Source organism: Blastomyces gilchristii (assembly GCF_000003855.2).
Source record: "Blastomyces gilchristii SLH14081 genomic scaffold supercont1.11, whole genome shotgun sequence".
In the NCBI taxonomy this organism is placed as follows: domain Eukaryota; kingdom Fungi; phylum Ascomycota; class Eurotiomycetes; order Onygenales; family Ajellomycetaceae; genus Blastomyces; species Blastomyces gilchristii.
The window spans coordinates 1,244,288-1,259,951 of NW_003101672.1; the positions used below are offsets into that span (position 1 = coordinate 1,244,288).

General features: G+C 47.0%; 7 protein-coding genes across 12 annotated transcripts; 3 read left to right on the forward strand and 4 right to left on the reverse strand.

Annotated features, from left to right (window-relative positions):
- Positions 1–132: 132 nt before the first annotated feature.
- Positions 133–3,529, forward strand: BDBG_05555 (vesicular-fusion protein sec17; the record flags this gene model as incomplete). Of its 5 annotated transcripts, none has more annotated exons than XM_031722215.1 (6): positions 133–346; positions 414–537; positions 648–954; positions 1,059–1,233; positions 1,321–3,098; positions 3,267–3,529. In XM_031722215.1, the coding sequence occupies exons 1-5, from the start codon at positions 314–316 to the stop codon at positions 1,558–1,560; spliced, it is 879 nt and encodes a 292-aa protein (XP_031579039.1). In that variant the 5' UTR covers positions 133–313. The 5 variants fall into 5 exon arrangements, with proteins under 5 accessions (XP_031579039.1, XP_031579038.1, XP_002624047.1 ...); XM_031722214.1 differs by having other exon boundaries at positions 1,321–2,831; positions 2,925–3,529; XM_002624001.2 differs by having other exon boundaries at positions 1,321–3,529.
- On the reverse strand, positions 1,623–4,845 carry BDBG_05556 (uncharacterized protein). Its single transcript, XM_031722218.1, has 5 exons — positions 4,667–4,845; positions 3,618–4,590; positions 3,287–3,486; positions 2,101–3,195; positions 1,623–2,025 (listed from the first exon to the last, which is right to left on the reverse strand). The coding sequence occupies exons 1-4, from the start codon at positions 4,712–4,714 to the stop codon at positions 2,605–2,607; spliced, it is 1,812 nt and encodes a 603-aa protein (XP_031579042.1). The 5' UTR covers positions 4,715–4,845; the 3' UTR covers positions 1,623–2,025; positions 2,101–2,604.
- A 678-nt stretch (positions 4,846–5,523) lies between these two features.
- On the reverse strand, positions 5,524–6,230 carry BDBG_05557 (uncharacterized protein; the record flags this gene model as incomplete). The annotated part of the gene is made up of 2 exons (XM_002624004.2): positions 5,524–6,128; positions 6,185–6,230. The coding sequence occupies 2 exons, from the start codon at positions 6,228–6,230 to the stop codon at positions 5,524–5,526; spliced, it is 651 nt and encodes a 216-aa protein (XP_002624050.1).
- A 788-nt stretch (positions 6,231–7,018) lies between these two features.
- On the forward strand, positions 7,019–10,308 carry BDBG_05558. 2 transcript variants are annotated; one of them, XM_031722220.1, is made up of 2 exons: positions 7,019–8,130; positions 8,230–10,308. In XM_031722220.1, exon 1 carries the CDS (start codon positions 7,121–7,123, stop codon positions 8,036–8,038), a length of 918 nt encoding a protein of 305 aa, XP_031579044.1. In that variant the 5' UTR covers positions 7,019–7,120; the 3' UTR covers positions 8,039–8,130; positions 8,230–10,308. The 2 variants fall into 2 exon arrangements, with proteins under 2 accessions (XP_031579044.1, XP_031579043.1); XM_031722219.1 differs by having other exon boundaries at positions 7,019–10,308.
- On the reverse strand, positions 8,155–11,269 carry BDBG_05559 (uncharacterized protein). The gene is made up of 3 exons (XM_002624005.2): positions 10,826–11,269; positions 10,566–10,757; positions 8,155–10,506 (listed from the first exon to the last, which is right to left on the reverse strand). The coding sequence occupies exons 1-3, from the start codon at positions 10,994–10,996 to the stop codon at positions 8,686–8,688; spliced, it is 2,184 nt and encodes a 727-aa protein (XP_002624051.1). The 5' UTR covers positions 10,997–11,269; the 3' UTR covers positions 8,155–8,685.
- On the forward strand, positions 10,319–13,472 carry BDBG_05560 (ferredoxin-NADP+ reductase). The gene is made up of 4 exons (XM_002624006.2): positions 10,319–10,483; positions 10,549–11,641; positions 11,748–12,182; positions 12,256–13,472. The coding sequence occupies exons 2-4, from the start codon at positions 11,306–11,308 to the stop codon at positions 13,144–13,146; spliced, it is 1,662 nt and encodes a 553-aa protein (XP_002624052.2). The 5' UTR covers positions 10,319–10,483; positions 10,549–11,305; the 3' UTR covers positions 13,147–13,472.
- On the reverse strand, positions 12,184–15,605 carry BDBG_05561 (lectin C-type domain-containing protein). Its single transcript, XM_002624007.2, has 2 exons — positions 15,257–15,605; positions 12,184–15,185 (listed from the first exon to the last, which is right to left on the reverse strand). The coding sequence occupies exons 1-2, from the start codon at positions 15,326–15,328 to the stop codon at positions 13,515–13,517; spliced, it is 1,743 nt and encodes a 580-aa protein (XP_002624053.1). The 5' UTR covers positions 15,329–15,605; the 3' UTR covers positions 12,184–13,514.
- Between the last annotated feature and the right edge of the window lie 59 nt (positions 15,606–15,664).

Sequence of the window (15,664 nt, forward strand, 5' to 3'; positions counted from 1 at the left end):
AGATGTGTCGGACAGCGGTGCAGTTGTATAACCGTTACGCTGTAGTTAACTCTAAACCCAAATGCCGATATCGTGGGCAACTTTCTAGCGTGGTCGTGGCTCTAACTAGATGCTGTGGCCGTAACTAACGTAGTGCAGTCAGCTCGACCCCGCCAAGCCCATGACAACATAACCCATATCAAGCAAATCCTCGACTTGAGCCGCCATACACATCCCAAATCTACGATATCCCAACCATCCAATATATCAGACTGTAATTTTACGGGCTTTTCGAATTCTCCAGTGTGCCCATATCTCCTATACTGTTTCAATCATGGCACAGGATCCACGGGTCCTACTGCAGAAGGTGGGCTATGATATTGGTTCCCCGCTCTCCACCCCGTTTTAGACCCAACAAGCTGAAAATATGACAGGCAGATAAAGCGCTCCAAAGCGCTTCAGGTGGATTCAGTCTTTTTGGCGGACGAACAGAGAAATATGAAAATGCTGCAGACCTCTATTCACAAGCCGCCAATGCCTTCCGGGCACAGAAGATGAGTTGGTCTACCCTCATCCCCCCTCAGCTCGGGCATTGCCTGCTCAACTTCACCATTTTCCTTAGGAACCGTCGCAAACAAGAATTCATAGCTAACACGAGGGTAATATAGATAAGGAAGCGGGCATGGCGTTTGAGAAAGCAGCAGCTGTTTTCACCAACAACCTCAACGAACCAGACGACGCGGCCAACACCCTCACTGAGGCGTTTAAAGTATACCGAAAGGCGGATCCCGAAGATGCCGCCCGCGTGCTGCAGGTTGCTATTCAACATTACATTTCTAAGGGAAACTTCAGACGGGCTGCGACCCATCAACAGAACTTGGCTGAAATATACGAGGTGGAAATTGGCGATGAAGGACGGGCGTTGGAAGCCTACGAGAAGGCCGCGGAATGGTTTGAAGGAGATAACGCGGAAGCGTAAGCGTTCTTTCCGTATCCTCGTCAGCCTTGTTTCAAGGAACATAGGCTCTTAGGAAAGCGGTATATACTAATCGTGGATATATATATATTTTTCTTAACAGGCTGGCGAACAAGCATTATCTCAAAGTCGCAGACCTTGCCGCGCTCAAGGGGGATTACTACAAAGCCATCGAGCACTTCGAGCGTGTCGCCAAATCCTCTATTAACAATAACCTGATGAAATATTCCGTAAAGGACTATTTCTTGAAAGCTGGCATCTGCCACCTTGCGTCAAATGTAAGAAATCCCTAGCCAGCCAATTTTCTTTCCCCATTCCTCAAGCTTAAGCCAAGACAACTAAAACTATTCCACTTTATTGCGCAGGACCTCGTCGCCACCAACCGCGCTCTGCAAAACTACCGAGACCTAGATAACTCGTTCACAGCGACTCGCGAACACATGCTCCTTGTCGATCTAGCGCAAGCTATTGAGCAGGGCGACGCGGAGTCCTTTGGCGACAAGCTATTCCAATACGATCAGTTAAGCAAGCTCGATAAGTGGAAGACGGCGATATTACTCCGTATCAAGAATAATATCGAAGAGCCTGGGGAAGATTTTTCATGAGATTTTACCTGTTTCGTTGCTGTTCGCCTTTTTCTTTCCCCTCCCTTAACTCAATTCCACGATTTCTATCGTCCTTTCCATTTTTTTATTTTTTTATTTTTTATTTTTTTTTTTCATCGTCAAACATTTCCATCCATCCTCTCTTACCCACGGAGCCGTTCCTGCGGCTTTAGGTTTCTCCCGTTCCTCCAATTCCTTTCGTATTTACATCTAAGCATAGGACTTCTGATCGTGTAGAAGGTTATCTTTCCCCTCGTTTTCCCTTTACCTTAATTTTGGAATCCCAGAGGGGTACAATAATAGCCAGGAGGTCTTAGGGTTTTATGAGGTAGTGTTGCGTGTTAGGTTAGGAATGACTTTCGTATGTATGGGTGAATACGCCCCTTGTTCTTGTGCGGATTATATCCTCGATGATATATGAAATATAAATATTAACTTAAAGGGACATTTTACATTTTCAGTCTCCTGTTTAATTCTCCCAAGTCAGATGTCATCATGAGTTACGACTTTGAAGTAGGGTGAAGGGAACAAATATATGACCTTAATTTGTCTAGATTTTGGTAAATATCCAGTTATCATTCTGTAGCGAGATCCTTGTCTCCTTACCAGGGTGGCATATCATATCCAGGGGGTAGTGAGTTGGCTATCAGTAGAGGAGAAAAGGCACAGAAGAGCAATCCATGGTCAAATTTGATTCACTTAAATATTCTGATTGTCCAGCTCTCCCTATTGCTAAAACTCTCTTTCCTGTTCACAATTTCAGATTAGACATCTCCCCTCCAATTTAGTTTCATGCGACGCTTTTTCTTTTCTCCACATTCCTGAGCAAAAAACAATTTCAAAAGTAGCAAATACCTCCCATAGGAACCGTCTTCCCCATTCGTTCCAACAAGCTGTCCCCATCCTAAATTTAGGTAGCCCCCTATTCATTTTAATATGGTAACGGGAATACACCCTTCCATTTTCGAACCAAGCAAAAAGAAAAAAGAAAATCACTGTCACCACGCTCTGCTAGTTTGCAAGTTTAGTTTGACCCAAACTTACCTACTCCAAAGATACTGAAATTGACACACGGCCGTTCCCACTAGGCACCAGGAATTCAGGATACTCCTTCGCCGCCAGCAACTTAACAACGGCCTTGGTAATCCCCTTAGTGGGCAGGGCATGTGTACCCCCGGAAATAGAGTTGGACGAAGAGGAAAGAGGCCTTCCCAGGCCCAACCCGGAACACCATTGCGCCTGTGCCTGTGTCTCTGACTGCGACTGTCCACGTCCGTCCAACCTCTCCTCTGCCTCAGGTTTCTTCTTCATCCACTGCGCGAAAATCGACAGCTGGATTTCCCTAATAACTGCCTGTTGGATAGATCGTTCCCCGAGACTCATGTCGTAGCTCTTCTTCGCAATATACGTGCAGATTGCCTTGCCATCGCCTTCAAGGTCAAGATGAATAGGGGGCAGAAATACGGATGCATTTGTAGCTGCAGGTTTTGCAGCGGAGGCATTGTCGCAAGGGGCGGTAGTAGTGGCTAGGCGAGAGCGTAAGTCGTGGATATATTTGTACGCCAGCACATCGGTTTCAGAACTGGAGTAGGGGAAGAATGGGATTATGGCATCGACGTGGCAAGTTAGGGAGGACTGTATAATTTCGTTTTCTTTAGTTAAGGCTATATATAGCTTTTCATTATTCGCTGACAAAGGGAGTTTAGTTGAATGTGTCTAAACATACACCATAGCTTTTTATGAGGTCCTTTTTCAGCGCTTTGTCTAGTTCGTTCCAGGGCGCTGAGTGTAATTCGCTCTTGGAGGTGTTTCTTAGATATCTTGCGTAAAAATCGAGTATTGTGCTCTCACCGTCGGTTACAGAGAGAATACAGATGGTTCTCGAGTTATCGGAGATGCTACTGTTAGTTTTATCCCGGTCGGTTTCTGGAGTGACTCGAAAAAAAAGAAGTTAGTTTGGCATAGCTCGATATCAACCTTAATAAGAGTAGAACTCGGTAGGCTTCGATTTTGTTGGTTTAGGGCAAAATGAGTTTTGAGTATCAACATAAACTCACCTTTCGGGGGACCATCTAGGAGCGTAACCAGATTCGAACGACCGATTTTGTCCAAGTCATCGATATACACCACTTCCAATCCGCCAGGCTGGTGAGCGGAGACTTCCTTAGAGGATATACGTTCGGTAACAGAGCATTTGTTCATCTTTTTCATGCGGGTAACAATTGCGCTAAGAGATATTACTTTGCCAACACTGGCAGCCAGCTGTGCCTGGCCATGGCCTGGAGGACCGACAAATGCGAGCAATAATGGCCCGTTACTGTTTGGAAGTAAAAGATGAGATTGGACATATTCGGTCACGCGTTTTATAGCGAGGCTCTGCCCGATCAAGAAATATGGGGCCTGGAGGAGAGATATTGTCCCTTGTATATCAGCATTCTGTCTTTCCTGCTTTGTTAGAGGGATTAGCTTGCTCGAGGTCAGAAGGTGATATTTCAGACCAAAGTCCATTCGTTTTAGAAGTGAGGCGCGGTGTAAACTACCGCACCAGAGAGTCAGGGGCGTTGAGTCGCCGCCAGCCAGTGACTCGTCATCATCGCCGAATGTCTTGCTGTTACCTCCGTCCCACAAATCTCGAGGAATAGAATGAGGATTCGCCCCAAGGCTCAGGAGCGTTTGGATAAGTGTAATTGACGTTGCTTCTTGCAAAATTGCAAATGCAAGAAGCGGAATATCAGAGTTATGCTCTGTTGCATTAGGATTAGCTCCATTTTCAACGAGTAGCTTTATAATATCGGAGTTGTTCCGTTTGACTGCTTCAAAGATGGCGGAAAACCCATCGATGCCTTTATTGAGTGCTTTATGCACACGTTCAGGAGGATTCGTATCGAGCATGCGCTTGATGCCAGTGTAGTCCATATTAGACTGAAGAGCCTTTATAACAGCCTCAGCCAAGGTAAGGCATTCAGATCCTTCAGCTGAAGTAGTTGATTTAATTTTGGAAGGCGAATTCTCCGTCGCAGCGTTTGAAATCTATTAAAATACTTAGCATATGTAAGATATAATTGCACCGAGATCGTATTATTCCCTAAGGGGTGTCAACTCATACCGCATCCTCTATAATGTCGTCATTACCCACCAACGAAATTAGGTCCATAGTATCCCTTTGGTTTGATCTGGGCTCTAATACCAGTAAGTGATTATCCCAAATCCCGAAAGGAGTAGCAAATATGGAAGGGTAGGGCAATCGTATCCATACCAGACCTGGCAGTAGGCAGTGGTTTCTTCGCAACCTGGCCGGTATCGCGATGCGCATAAATGCAGGCATCCGCTGTATACTTGCATCTACCATCGTGCCAATAGTAGCAGGTTATTGCCTTCTTTGAGGCACGGCTAGGAACCATGATTTGCTTGAATGCGCGGCGCGACTGTAATTTGAGAGCCGGGAGCTAAGGTTGCTTGCAAACCTAATGAAGTACTCAGACGCAGTATAATAAAAGAGGAGAGAAGAAGAATAGAAGAAAGTACCGGGAGATATATTTGTGGAAGTAGGGAGTGAACCGATTCCATCCTTCACTCAATAGAAAGAATGTACTAGAATGCACTTAAAGGGGAGCGATTGAATCAGTCCTCGATCAACTGGGAGAAATTAACTAATCTGAAAGTGCCAGGCAACAGGTAGATAATATTCCAATCTGCTAGTATTGGTTCCTGTGAATGGTGCCCACTGCTCGCATACTCCGCCAATGCAGCAGCTTACATCGAGTATCTCATAATGAGCGCTTTGAAAGAAAAGGGATCAAGTACTGAGAGCCAACGTCACGCATCCTAAGATAAATGAGATATAGACATATTTTCCGTCTCGTTCTCTCACCAGCTGATACGAAACATAATGCATAAAACACATTCCGAGCATTCCACCACCGAAGCGGTGAAATTGGAGTAGTTGAAGCAGTCATCGGCGTTTTAGCAAAACGGGCTATTTCCATATCGTTGCTGATATGCCTCTGCGATCTGATCCAAAACATGATACGAAATGGCGACATCAAATCCATTTCTGTTTAGCCTTCGAACAGCATCTCTTTCTAGCAGCCCCTTATTTCGATCTATCAGGGAGTTCAAAATGACCAAGACATCATCGGTATCGGTGACGGATTTCAGATGGTGTGGCTTGGTAGAGAGTCGCCGGAGCTTTGTCTCCAAGCCCCACTCCAGTGGTGCCGCCAGTATGCGTAAATTCTCACCAGACCAGAGAACAATGTTTTGCTTTTCTGCATCCTCAAAGATGGAGTTGCGAGCAGATTTTGAGACGAATAGAGCAACTGAGTCATTTATCCATTTTTTCCCGAAGCCCAAGTCTCTCCCCACTGTCACCATGGCAGTTCGCATCTTGCAAAGCAACTCCTTATCAGAAGCGTGTTCCGGATCAATAATCACATCGATGTCTTCCGTTGTCGAGCGATTTTGAAAATATGAAACCGCGAGATAGCCGCCCGCGGAGACCATCGTGATGGGAGAAAATGCGTATATCATTTCATCTTCCCCTAATGCCTTATCCAACGCTTCGAGCCCTATTGTGTTTCTGTCAGCAATGGTTTCAAAGTATCAGTTAATTTGACTTGGTTACCTTGACTCATTTTATCCTTATCCAGAACCACCCCTCTATCTTCCATGACTTCAAATTTTCGGATCCCCTCGTAAAAATTTTGCGTGGGGTTTGTTGATACTCTGATAGGCTTTGAAATGATCGGTAGTATTGCACTTTGTATATCTGAAAGAGCGAAAGCTGCCACACCATGTGTTTTCTATCGAAAAGCCTGAGATGCTCCAATACATACACATACAGGCACTGCATAGTTAGTCTAGACATAAATGCCTCTACCCCGCAGCGGAAGATCCTGGAGCAGTGGCTCCCAAGCCGGCGAGCAAACATGGGAAAGCAGGTGCATTGCCATTGCTTGTAACTGGTCAGGCTTCTGCACTCTGCAGTATTCAGCTACTTCACAGGCCTACGATGATAGGCCGCTCTCACCGTCCCAATCAGACTTATGTAGCCTCACTTCGGCCGTGGCGTTGAGACCTTCCAGGCAATCCTAATGAATGTGGAATGTTGAGAGCGGCCTTGGTAGCCAAAGGGTCACATAGCATAGCTGATCAAGGCACAAGTACTTAGTAACCATGCCAAGCGCATTTGTTAGTATATAATCATATATTAATCCGTAGTTATTGTGTAGTTGTAGGTAGTTTATAGCTAACTACCTCTAGAAGTTAACTACTCCGAATCTCAGCAGGCTTCATTCAGCCTCTCCTCTCTGTTCTTGCTACTGACTCTAAGACTATTTTGGTAAGGTCCAATTCTCAGAAGCCAATCCTTGGTCACAGAGAATGTTACTCCGTAATTCAATCTAGCTTATTGTCTATTTGAGACTAGCCTCTTATAAAAGACTGGCTAAATTTAAGTTAACTAACTACCTAATAATACCCGGTAACTAGTTTTAGCTGCTGGTCAAGTGCTTGTGCTGGAAGATGACGAAGCCTTGTCAAGTCACACGGATTACAGCGTATGTCTGCCATCATCTCCCCAAACCTTTGCTCCCCGTCTGAACCTATTCAAAATATCCATGGATATCCATCTCCATCTCCATCGCTAGTCTCCGTCGAATACCCGTGTTCAAAAGCAGAGTCACCTGCTATGACATCTCGCCACCAGCGTCCTCGTCGTAAATTAAGTTGGTGGAGACGGAAGTGGAGCGTGTGGAAATCGAAGGAGAGCCCCTTGGAGCTTCGAGGGAGTATTGTTCGTCTTCGCCATCGGAACAAGCGCCCATACCTTGCGCTGCTGCGTCTCTTCCTACCCGCATCGTTGACCTCATGGTCATATCCAATACCAGAGCCTCTCCCTCCACTGATCTTGGCTGAAAATCCATCCCTGTGCTGGACAAGGCGGTGTGAAGGCGACCTCAAAAATCTGCAAGCAATTCCACTCTGGTGCTCACATGATACCCCCCTGCGCTCCCTGTATCGCATGTATGAGGCCGCGATGGCTGGAGACAGTATGAACGTTGTGATCGGATACGAAGTTGAATACTTTTGGTACCGCAGTGAACGTTCCTGGAAGCTAGAGCGCATTCCTGACCCAAAGGACCCGGACCCCATCCGTTATGCGATTCTTGCCTGCCTTGTCGAGTCTATGCCTGAGGCTTTCAATTTCAAGCTCAGCAAGGGCTTGAGGCGAGACGGAAACAACGTCCCTCCTGGCCCTTGGGATGGTGTGAACGATCCGTATGCCCCTTACATTCCAGAGCACGGGCCAGAATGGACAAAACATGTTCCCCCCGTCGATAAAGATTATCTACGAGACGTTATGCCTGAGAGAATGCTCGATTCGAGGGGTATGCTGATTCTCCATGAAGAAGCGGACAGTGAGGTTTTTGCAAAGAGGAATATAGTCGCTTCGGAGGAGAGGTTTTGGAGAATATAGTTTCAACAGCTTGTTTTGTTTTGTGTTGGTTAAAGCGGAAAGGATCTCGGGACCATTGAGAGAGCAGATGCTACTATGATAAGATATACTCCGTATGTACCTAGGTAACTCCCTTGTGTGTTCAATTAATAATCGTTATTGTATGCGTCTCAAATTCTTGTTGCTCATTCAAATTCACGTTTCCATTGTAGGGCACACCGGGTATCAGAAACTAATATTCTAACTAACTACCTAAAAGATACATTGGATATCATTTCAAACCAAAGTTTGGCCAATAACTGCATATTCCTCGCGTGCTCGTCAAAGTCATAAATCCCCCAAAATAGCCAAGAAGACAAAAAAAAAAAAAAGAAAAAAAAAGAAAAAAAAATACCAGACGCAGAGGGGAGATATGGAATATAAGAAATCAAAATCATAACAAAATCCATATAAAGCAGAAAAGAAGGGGGAATATTTTTCAACGCCGTTTGTTGTCGTCCTAGGAAAAGCAATTGGAAATGGGGGAGAGGGTCAAACAAGAAATGATGAGCAGATCAGACAAACAAAAGAATCATGAACTGAACACAGGCTGCTCTGTTGGTCGAATAAAAAAAAAGAATAAAAGAGGTTAAAACAAACTGTGGGGTAGGTGAGTATGGCGAGAGCATTTATAACCCCTTAAAACGCGCCCACCCAGCAGCCTTAATCTCACTACCGCCGGACTTCGAAAGCCGTCGTCCTTTCGGCTTCGCAGCAGTCTTTTCCTTTTCTTCAGCGACGGTGTTAACTCCACCGCCTCGCCCTTCTTCTGCCACTTTCCCGCTAACATCCCGTCTCCTCCCAACGCCCAATCCGGCAATATAACTACCATATCCAGGAGAGCCAGATCCAAAACCTGACCCCAAGTCAATGCCGGAATTGCTCACCACACGTCCCTTGCGGTCACTATCGTGGTGGGCAGGGCTGGCATCGCGACCATCATCGCTGTCATCGTCCGCTTGTAGAGACTCATAGGCAGATGGTTTACCGCCTCTTAACGTCCATCGCTTTATGCTTGGGGTGGAATTTTTCGCAGCACTATTTGGAGTTAAGCCTTGGGGGACGTGGGCGTCGTTCTTGCTGTCGAAAGGTGAGGAGAGTATTTCGTAAGTGGGTTCGACATCGCCATGATTTTGAGATTTGGCTGGGGTTGAGTAGCGTGGACTGTTGAGTGACGGGTTCGGTACGTCAGTCAATGCAATGCGACGGATACTGCCTGTCTTGCCATACGAGATGAGGTGTTGCTTCTCGAAAGGCTGCGGTGTTGGAGGGTTCATTTCCAGTGGGTTAATGGCTGCCACGGATGCTGTCTTATCATCTTGTACACCCTCATAGGTATTGTTGCCGCCCTGGTTATCACCCAGATCATGTTCATAGACATACAAATTCTCAGTATGTTCCTTGTAAATATTTTCATCATCGTCGTAGTAGTTGCTGAGTGGGCTGTAATTATCCTTGCTACGATGCTTGATGACTGTGCCACTCCGATCAAATCCATATGAATCGTTTGTGTACTCCCAATCCTTCACACCTAGATCCTTCCCAAGCATATCGGGAGATCCGAGCCGATCAGGCAACGGAGAAACTCGGTCGGCGTGCAATGGAGGAGATGGAGATGACCGGTGAACAAACCAGTTTTCCTTGGATAGTGATGATACACCACTAGGATCACGGGAAACAGTTTCAGGAGACACCGGCCGCGAGTTCTCCGACTTAGGGGAGGTGTTTATGGTAACAGATTGAGGGCGAGATGAAGTACCGCCACGACCCCGCGCCATTGTCCGTGCGATACCGACTGGAGTATGATGAGATTGTTCATACTGGCGCGTCTGTTGGCTCGGGAGGTCTGAACGTGAATACCGGTGAGATTGCGCTGAATAGAATGATTGACTTGGACTATCGCCAATATCCTCGACGGAATCAGCGCGTGTGTGCATAAAAGGAACGCTACGCGTAGGAGTCATCAGAGGTTCTTTTGCCAGGGATCTGCGGTTAAAATTCGAAGAAGCGATCGTGGTGTCGCTCATGTGCTTCTCTGCGATCTCTGCGATGTTAGAATTTGTGCGCTTGTGACCGCGTGAAGTTAGGTTATCTTCCAATGGATTCATGTCTGGTGGGAGCTTGGAGATTTTGCGGAATATAACAGCCAGATAGAGGGATATAACCAAGGATGCAAGATGCACGCCCGCGGTAACGCAGCAAGCAAGAAATGTCGTATATATGATTTTATCCGCTGCCAATTTAGTTTCGAACAATGTACCCCAGCCATATGTCCCGCTAGTGTGTTCGACTCGAGCTATGATACCCGTGAAAACATAGAGCGGAATAAGTCCAGCATCCATAACAGACGCGAACAACATATAGCTCGCGGACGAAGCGGGAGTACGCGCAGCAGAAGACCGAGATAGATGGTAGATCGCGTATATAGTATGTAGAATTGCCACACCAGGCTATGCCATGCAGTCAGCAGATAGTAAAAATGACATTATTAGAGAAATCAAGCACATACTGCTACACGGATCATCCACACCGCTGCGCCAGCGATATTATTGATACATATCACGCAGAACAGCACTCCCAGCGCTCCGATCAAAGCACATACTCTCAAAACCAATTGAAAGATTCTCGTGTACTTCACCCTGCTTTTAGTCTTCGGGCTCATTGTTTTCTTATTAATTTTTCCATTCGGAATCATAACATACTGCGCAAAAGGTTAGCTGCACGGCGTTCCTGATTTACCTAGGGTTTGATCACCAAGGGAGGCCTTACAGAATCAGGATGCTTATTGAAATTCACCAAGGGCCCATTTCTTTCCATTCGAGGCTCGCGCGGAGTCCAGCTTGCCCGCGTCACAGCCTTTGGATCGAAGTTAACTGAAATACCAGAAAACCGGTTGCGGGACGGTGGGTCATACATGAACGGCGGCTCTACTCGTCCCATGGCCGCGACGGGAGACCGACAGCGCAAGAGTGTAAAATGAGTGAATACTTATATACGAATGAATGAATGCGCTGTTGTCAAGTTAAAGTCTGCTTGCAAAAAGGAATGGAGATATATAGATGTAACTGTGTCATGGGCCATGGGATGCCGCTGGCGCTGAGGGCTGATATGGTCGTGGTCGCTGTTGTGGTGTCGTTGTTGTACGTACAGGACACAGTAGCCGATTGTTGGCGCGGCAACCGCCCCGATAAGGAGTAGTTACTGCATACAGTCATAGGGCTGACCTCATTCTGCGGCGGTTAAATTTATATGTTCTATGAAATGTCACTCGCGACGTTCACAATGAATGTATCTCGTGCTCGGAACATATGCGCTCGCTGCTTTTCCCACTCCAGCAGATTCTATGCTTCGCGAACGAGAATACACACTCCTTGGATCCTGCAGAGAAAGCAATTTAGCAGTAATGGGGTCCAAAGTCGTCGCCCGCTGCGGGTCGCAGTTGTTGGATCAGGGCCTGCTGGTTTCTATGCAGCGTACAGATTAATATCCAAGGTTGAAGATGCATTTGTGGATATGTATGAGCAGCTCCCAGTCCCATTCGGTTTGGTCCGTTTTGGCGTTGCGCCGGACCATCCGGAGGTGAAGGTATGTGCGCAAACTCCCGTTTTTGCAGATTGCGAGGGAAGAGGGGTAAATACAATAGGAACTGCGCTAACTGGGCATATTGCTCTCTCGTATCCAATTGCTACAGAATTGCCAGGAGAAATTTACAGAAGTTGCGACATCCCCGCGATTTAATTTTATCGGCAACATTGATCTGGGGGTGGATCTTCCTTTGCGCTCTCTCAAGCCACACTACGATGCTATACTCTTTGCCTACGGGGCCTCGAAGGATAAAGAACTTAGAATTCCAGGCGAAAATACTATACGTGGTATATACTCGGCTAGAGCCTTTGTTGGCTGGTACAATGGGCTACCCGAATGCAGGGATCTGGCTCCAGATTTGAGTTCGGGGGAGGATGCGGTGGTTATTGGGCAGGGAAATGTAGCCATGGATGTTGCGAGACTGCTTCTAACAGACGTTGATGTCTTGAGAAAGACGGATATGTCGGAATACGCGTTAGAAGAATTGGCAAAGAGCAAAATCAAGAGAGTCACAGTGGTCGGGCGACGGGGTCCTATGCAGGTAGGGATATTATTCATACCCCAGGCTTTTCAGTTTCATGACGATATGTATTATTAAAAGTATTGTTTCCCAGGCCGCATTCACAATTAAAGAAGTACGAGAAATCCTCCAGCTGCCTTCGGTCTTCTTTGAGCCTATTCCGGAGCACCTCTTCCCTCCAGAGTCAAGCATCAAATCCCTCCCAAGAGTCCAAAAGCGCATAACCCAACTCCTCGCAAAAGGATCTCTCACAAAACCACAAGAGGCTTCCAAATCCTGGTCCCTCGATTTCCTTCTCTCACCGCACTCCTTCCACGGCTCGCCATCGCATCCGGATGTTCTTTCATACATGAAATTCTCCCGAAACCAACTCGACCCCGCGGACCCGTTCTCCCCGACCGCAAGAGTGACCCCGCTGCTCCAAGAAGACGGCCACGTTGCTCACATCGATATCCCTACTAGCACATGTTTCCGTAGCATCGGATACCAATCCCTTCCACTTCCTGGATTCGAGGACTTGGATATCCAGTTCAACTATTCGCGCGGTATAATCCCCAATGACGGCCAGGGGCGCGTTATTACAACACCTCCCACGCCTGATAGCGGAACTGCCGAATTGTCTGGAGATTATGAGGCCAGGCAGGTGCCTGGTCTTTACTGTGCTGGGTGGGTAAAGAGGGGCCCTACTGGCGTCATCGCGTCGACGATGACGGACGCATTTGATACCGCTGATGCGATTGCAACTGATTGGGCATCGTATACTGCGAGTAGTCATGGGCATGCGTTCCTTAATTCATCCGAAGGTGGGAGTTCGGGGCTTGGCTGGGAAGGGGTGCTTCCTACAGCGCGGAAGCTGGGACTTCACCCGACGAATTGGGAAGATTGGGAACGGATCGACCGGGCGGAGATCGAAAGGGGGAAAGCTGCGGGGAAAGTGAGGGAGAAATTTGGGCGGGTAGAGGAAATGCTGGAGGTTTTGCGGTGAGATGCTGATGTATTCGTGTGATGGAAATACCGCATTTGCACTATCCAATGTGAGGAATGAGGATTCTATAACATATTTTCCTTAATTGTACAGTGCCTTCTCTGTATACTAAATAGAATGCTTAGATCTGATAGATAAACTTTGAAATACCCTTCTCTTGGTCCTTTTCCGACCAATCCTGTACAACGTGAATGTTTAAATATAAAACAGGTATTATATGAACGAATTATCAGAAAAAATAATATGTCAGGGCAAATATATGCAAAGAAGTATGTCCAAAAATATCAAAATATCAACAATACAACAAAAATGTAGACCATATCAACCAGGAACGCAACCCCATCGAAGTGATGGGGATAACATATGTACTAGGATGGAACACCTTCGTATTCCCATCCCTGAATAACCCTTTTCCGCCGGGAATTCCTGCGATTGGAATTACACTTGACGAATATTGTCAACGCGGCAATGACCAACACAATGATGGCCGCAATTGTAGGTACAAGAACCGTCCGCCTTTGAACGGCATCTTCGTCCACTTCGTACGGACACTGAGCATCAGGACCACCGGGAATCCAACAAGTGGGCACATCGAGTGAATTAAGGTCTATCCAAACACTACGCTCGTCATGGGCATCAGACGACGGGTCGAGTACCACCTTGGGTAGAGAGCTGAGGTAGTGGTATAGATAGGTGTTCTCGAGGCTTGTACGGGGCACGGAAAAGGTTGAGTTCTCGGGGCAGTTAACCGCGACAGAACCATAGGAAACTCGCTCAGATGTCAGGGTCCATTGAAACGGCTCATTTCCAACGCGACATGCGCCATAAAGATCGTCGGAGCATTTTGTGGGGAACCAACGTCCCTTGAAAGAAACGTCGGCCCGAGCACATCGGAGATCAGATAAAAATACATCTGAAGGAGAGTAATCTGGATTCGGTTCGCCCTGTGCCCAGGCCCATGACGAAGCTTGCGAAGCGTTTTCATAAGGTCTGAAATCCTCGTTCGCGGTCACATTGGAGAGTGTCGCATTTACTATTGGTGAGATGCCACAGGCGATCAAGTCACCCCACAATAAATGTAGAGGGTGTAAATCATATCGTTCATCGATGGTTGATTCGGGCCATGAAGCGCTCAGAGCGACGTTCGTTGATTGAGGGTCGAATAGGCACCCTGATTTGATTATAGTGCCACTACTCGCATCGCTACTATTAGATATGTCAATTTTTTGGGATGCTGCAAGCGAGGCCCTTGGGAAAATAAGATTGCGATCGCTGTTGAAATCATAGTTCGCCATCTGAGGATCGATAGTGCCCCAGCCAACCAGAAATCGTTTTAGATGCCACCTTTCCACATAGCTTTCGCATGGCCAGCCATCAGGAGTGCTATGGGTACCTTTCGAGTCTCTGCGCGTCGTGAAATATTCTGATATGGGATGGGCAAGCCTAGGAACAGAGTACCACGACCGGTTCAGGTTTGTTCTCTCTTCGTTAAGTTGCTTGGGAGTGTACATGTGCTGGCCTAAATGTTCATTAAAACGAGACCCAAGAAGATCCCGACCAGAAGGAAGTTTTTCAAGAGCATCTACACTACTAGGCTCGTCAGAGGAGCCTAGAGACACGGCAGAATGTACATTAAGCAGAATATATAACATATGAGCATTGAGGGTATCGTCAGTGGCGGAAAAGTAATTTTTCAGCACACTGAGAAATACGGAGATATCAAGACTCTCGGAGCACGAGTACGATCCAGGATCAGTGAGAGCTGAGGCGGTTTGGGCAGGCGAGGGACCAGGACCAGACACAGGACGAGTCGGGACAGGGGAATTGGCTGCAACAGGACAAAAAGTCCACCGGCGGTGGTCCCCAGACCAATATAGATCGACATGGAAACGACGATAGTCAAGTGCCAAAAGGTTCGAAATGCATTTCACCATATCCTGCTCCCCATATCTACCATTGCGCAAACAAGCAGAGGTCACGTAGACGCCTGGATGGGCAACATGATTGATGGGGATTTGCGACGAGACATCACGCTGGGACTGTGGTATATTTGTTAGCTGGGAAAGGGTTCTCATAAACACAACAAATCCCTGTACCAAGTGAATCTTACCAGCTGCACAACTGTCCATGGAGCGGCCAGAAGAGCGCTGTTGTCAGGCGTGTAATTGGCTGGTTTGGACATGTCGTGAACGAATGTTCTCAGGGCCTCAACTCAACTGGTATAGTGGCGAAGGATCCTGAGCATCCTGAAGGAATGAAAACGGGCTCCCAAATGGCCGTAAGTTGCCTGGTACACGCCGCATAAAGGCGGCCGTACGTTCTCTATCCTGAAAATCGAGGAATTGCCAGCATGATTATTGCGCCGACGTTTGGCGTCAGTAGAAAATAGCCCGAACTAGCCGCACACTTCATTGCAATCTACACAGTGGAGTGGGTAAACCGATGACATAAGAAGCGTTTATTAGTTACCAGTTAGTTAGGTTTGAGAAACCCCTAGATCTAAGCGCGCTAGACGCTT

What these genes read in the sequence shown, in the direction of transcription:
- BDBG_05560 (XM_002624006.2), top strand. Translation starts at nt 11,306, where the DNA reads ATGTTCTATGAAATGTCACTCGCGACGTTCACAATGAATGTATCTCGT. An exon ending in CGGACCATCCGGAGGTGAAG is followed by an intron (nt 11,642 to 11,747) that starts GTATGTGCGCAA and finishes CAATTGCTACAG; the next exon opens with AATTGCCAGGAGAAATTTAC. An exon ending in GGCGACGGGGTCCTATGCAG is followed by an intron (nt 12,183 to 12,255) that starts GTAGGGATATTA and finishes ATTGTTTCCCAG; the next exon opens with GCCGCATTCACAATTAAAGA.
- BDBG_05558 (XM_031722219.1), top strand. Translation starts at nt 7,121, where the DNA reads ATGTCTGCCATCATCTCCCCAAACCTTTGCTCCCCGTCTGAACCTATT.
- BDBG_05561 (XM_002624007.2), bottom strand. Translation starts at nt 15,328, where the DNA reads ATGTCCAAACCAGCCAATTACACGCCTGACAACAGCGCTCTTCTGGCC. An exon ending in CATGGACAGTTGTGCAGCTG is followed by an intron (nt 15,186 to 15,256) that starts GTAAGATTCACT and finishes AATATACCACAG; the next exon opens with TCCCAGCGTGATGTCTCGTC.
- BDBG_05559 (XM_002624005.2), bottom strand. Translation starts at nt 10,996, where the DNA reads ATGGGACGAGTAGAGCCGCCGTTCATGTATGACCCACCGTCCCGCAAC. An exon ending in TCAATAAGCATCCTGATTCT is followed by an intron (nt 10,758 to 10,825) that starts GTAAGGCCTCCC and finishes CCTTTTGCGCAG; the next exon opens with TATGTTATGATTCCGAATGG. An exon ending in TGTGGATGATCCGTGTAGCA is followed by an intron (nt 10,507 to 10,565) that starts GTATGTGCTTGA and finishes TGCATGGCATAG; the next exon opens with CCTGGTGTGGCAATTCTACA.
- BDBG_05556 (XM_031722218.1), bottom strand. Translation starts at nt 4,714, where the DNA reads ATGGACCTAATTTCGTTGGTGGGTAATGACGACATTATAGAGGATGCG. An exon ending in ACGACATTATAGAGGATGCG is followed by an intron (nt 4,591 to 4,666) that starts GTATGAGTTGAC and finishes GTATTTTAATAG; the next exon opens with ATTTCAAACGCTGCGACGGA. An exon ending in ACCTCATAAAAAGCTATGGT is followed by an intron (nt 3,196 to 3,286) that starts GTATGTTTAGAC and finishes GAAATTATACAG; the next exon opens with TCCTCCCTAACTTGCCACGT.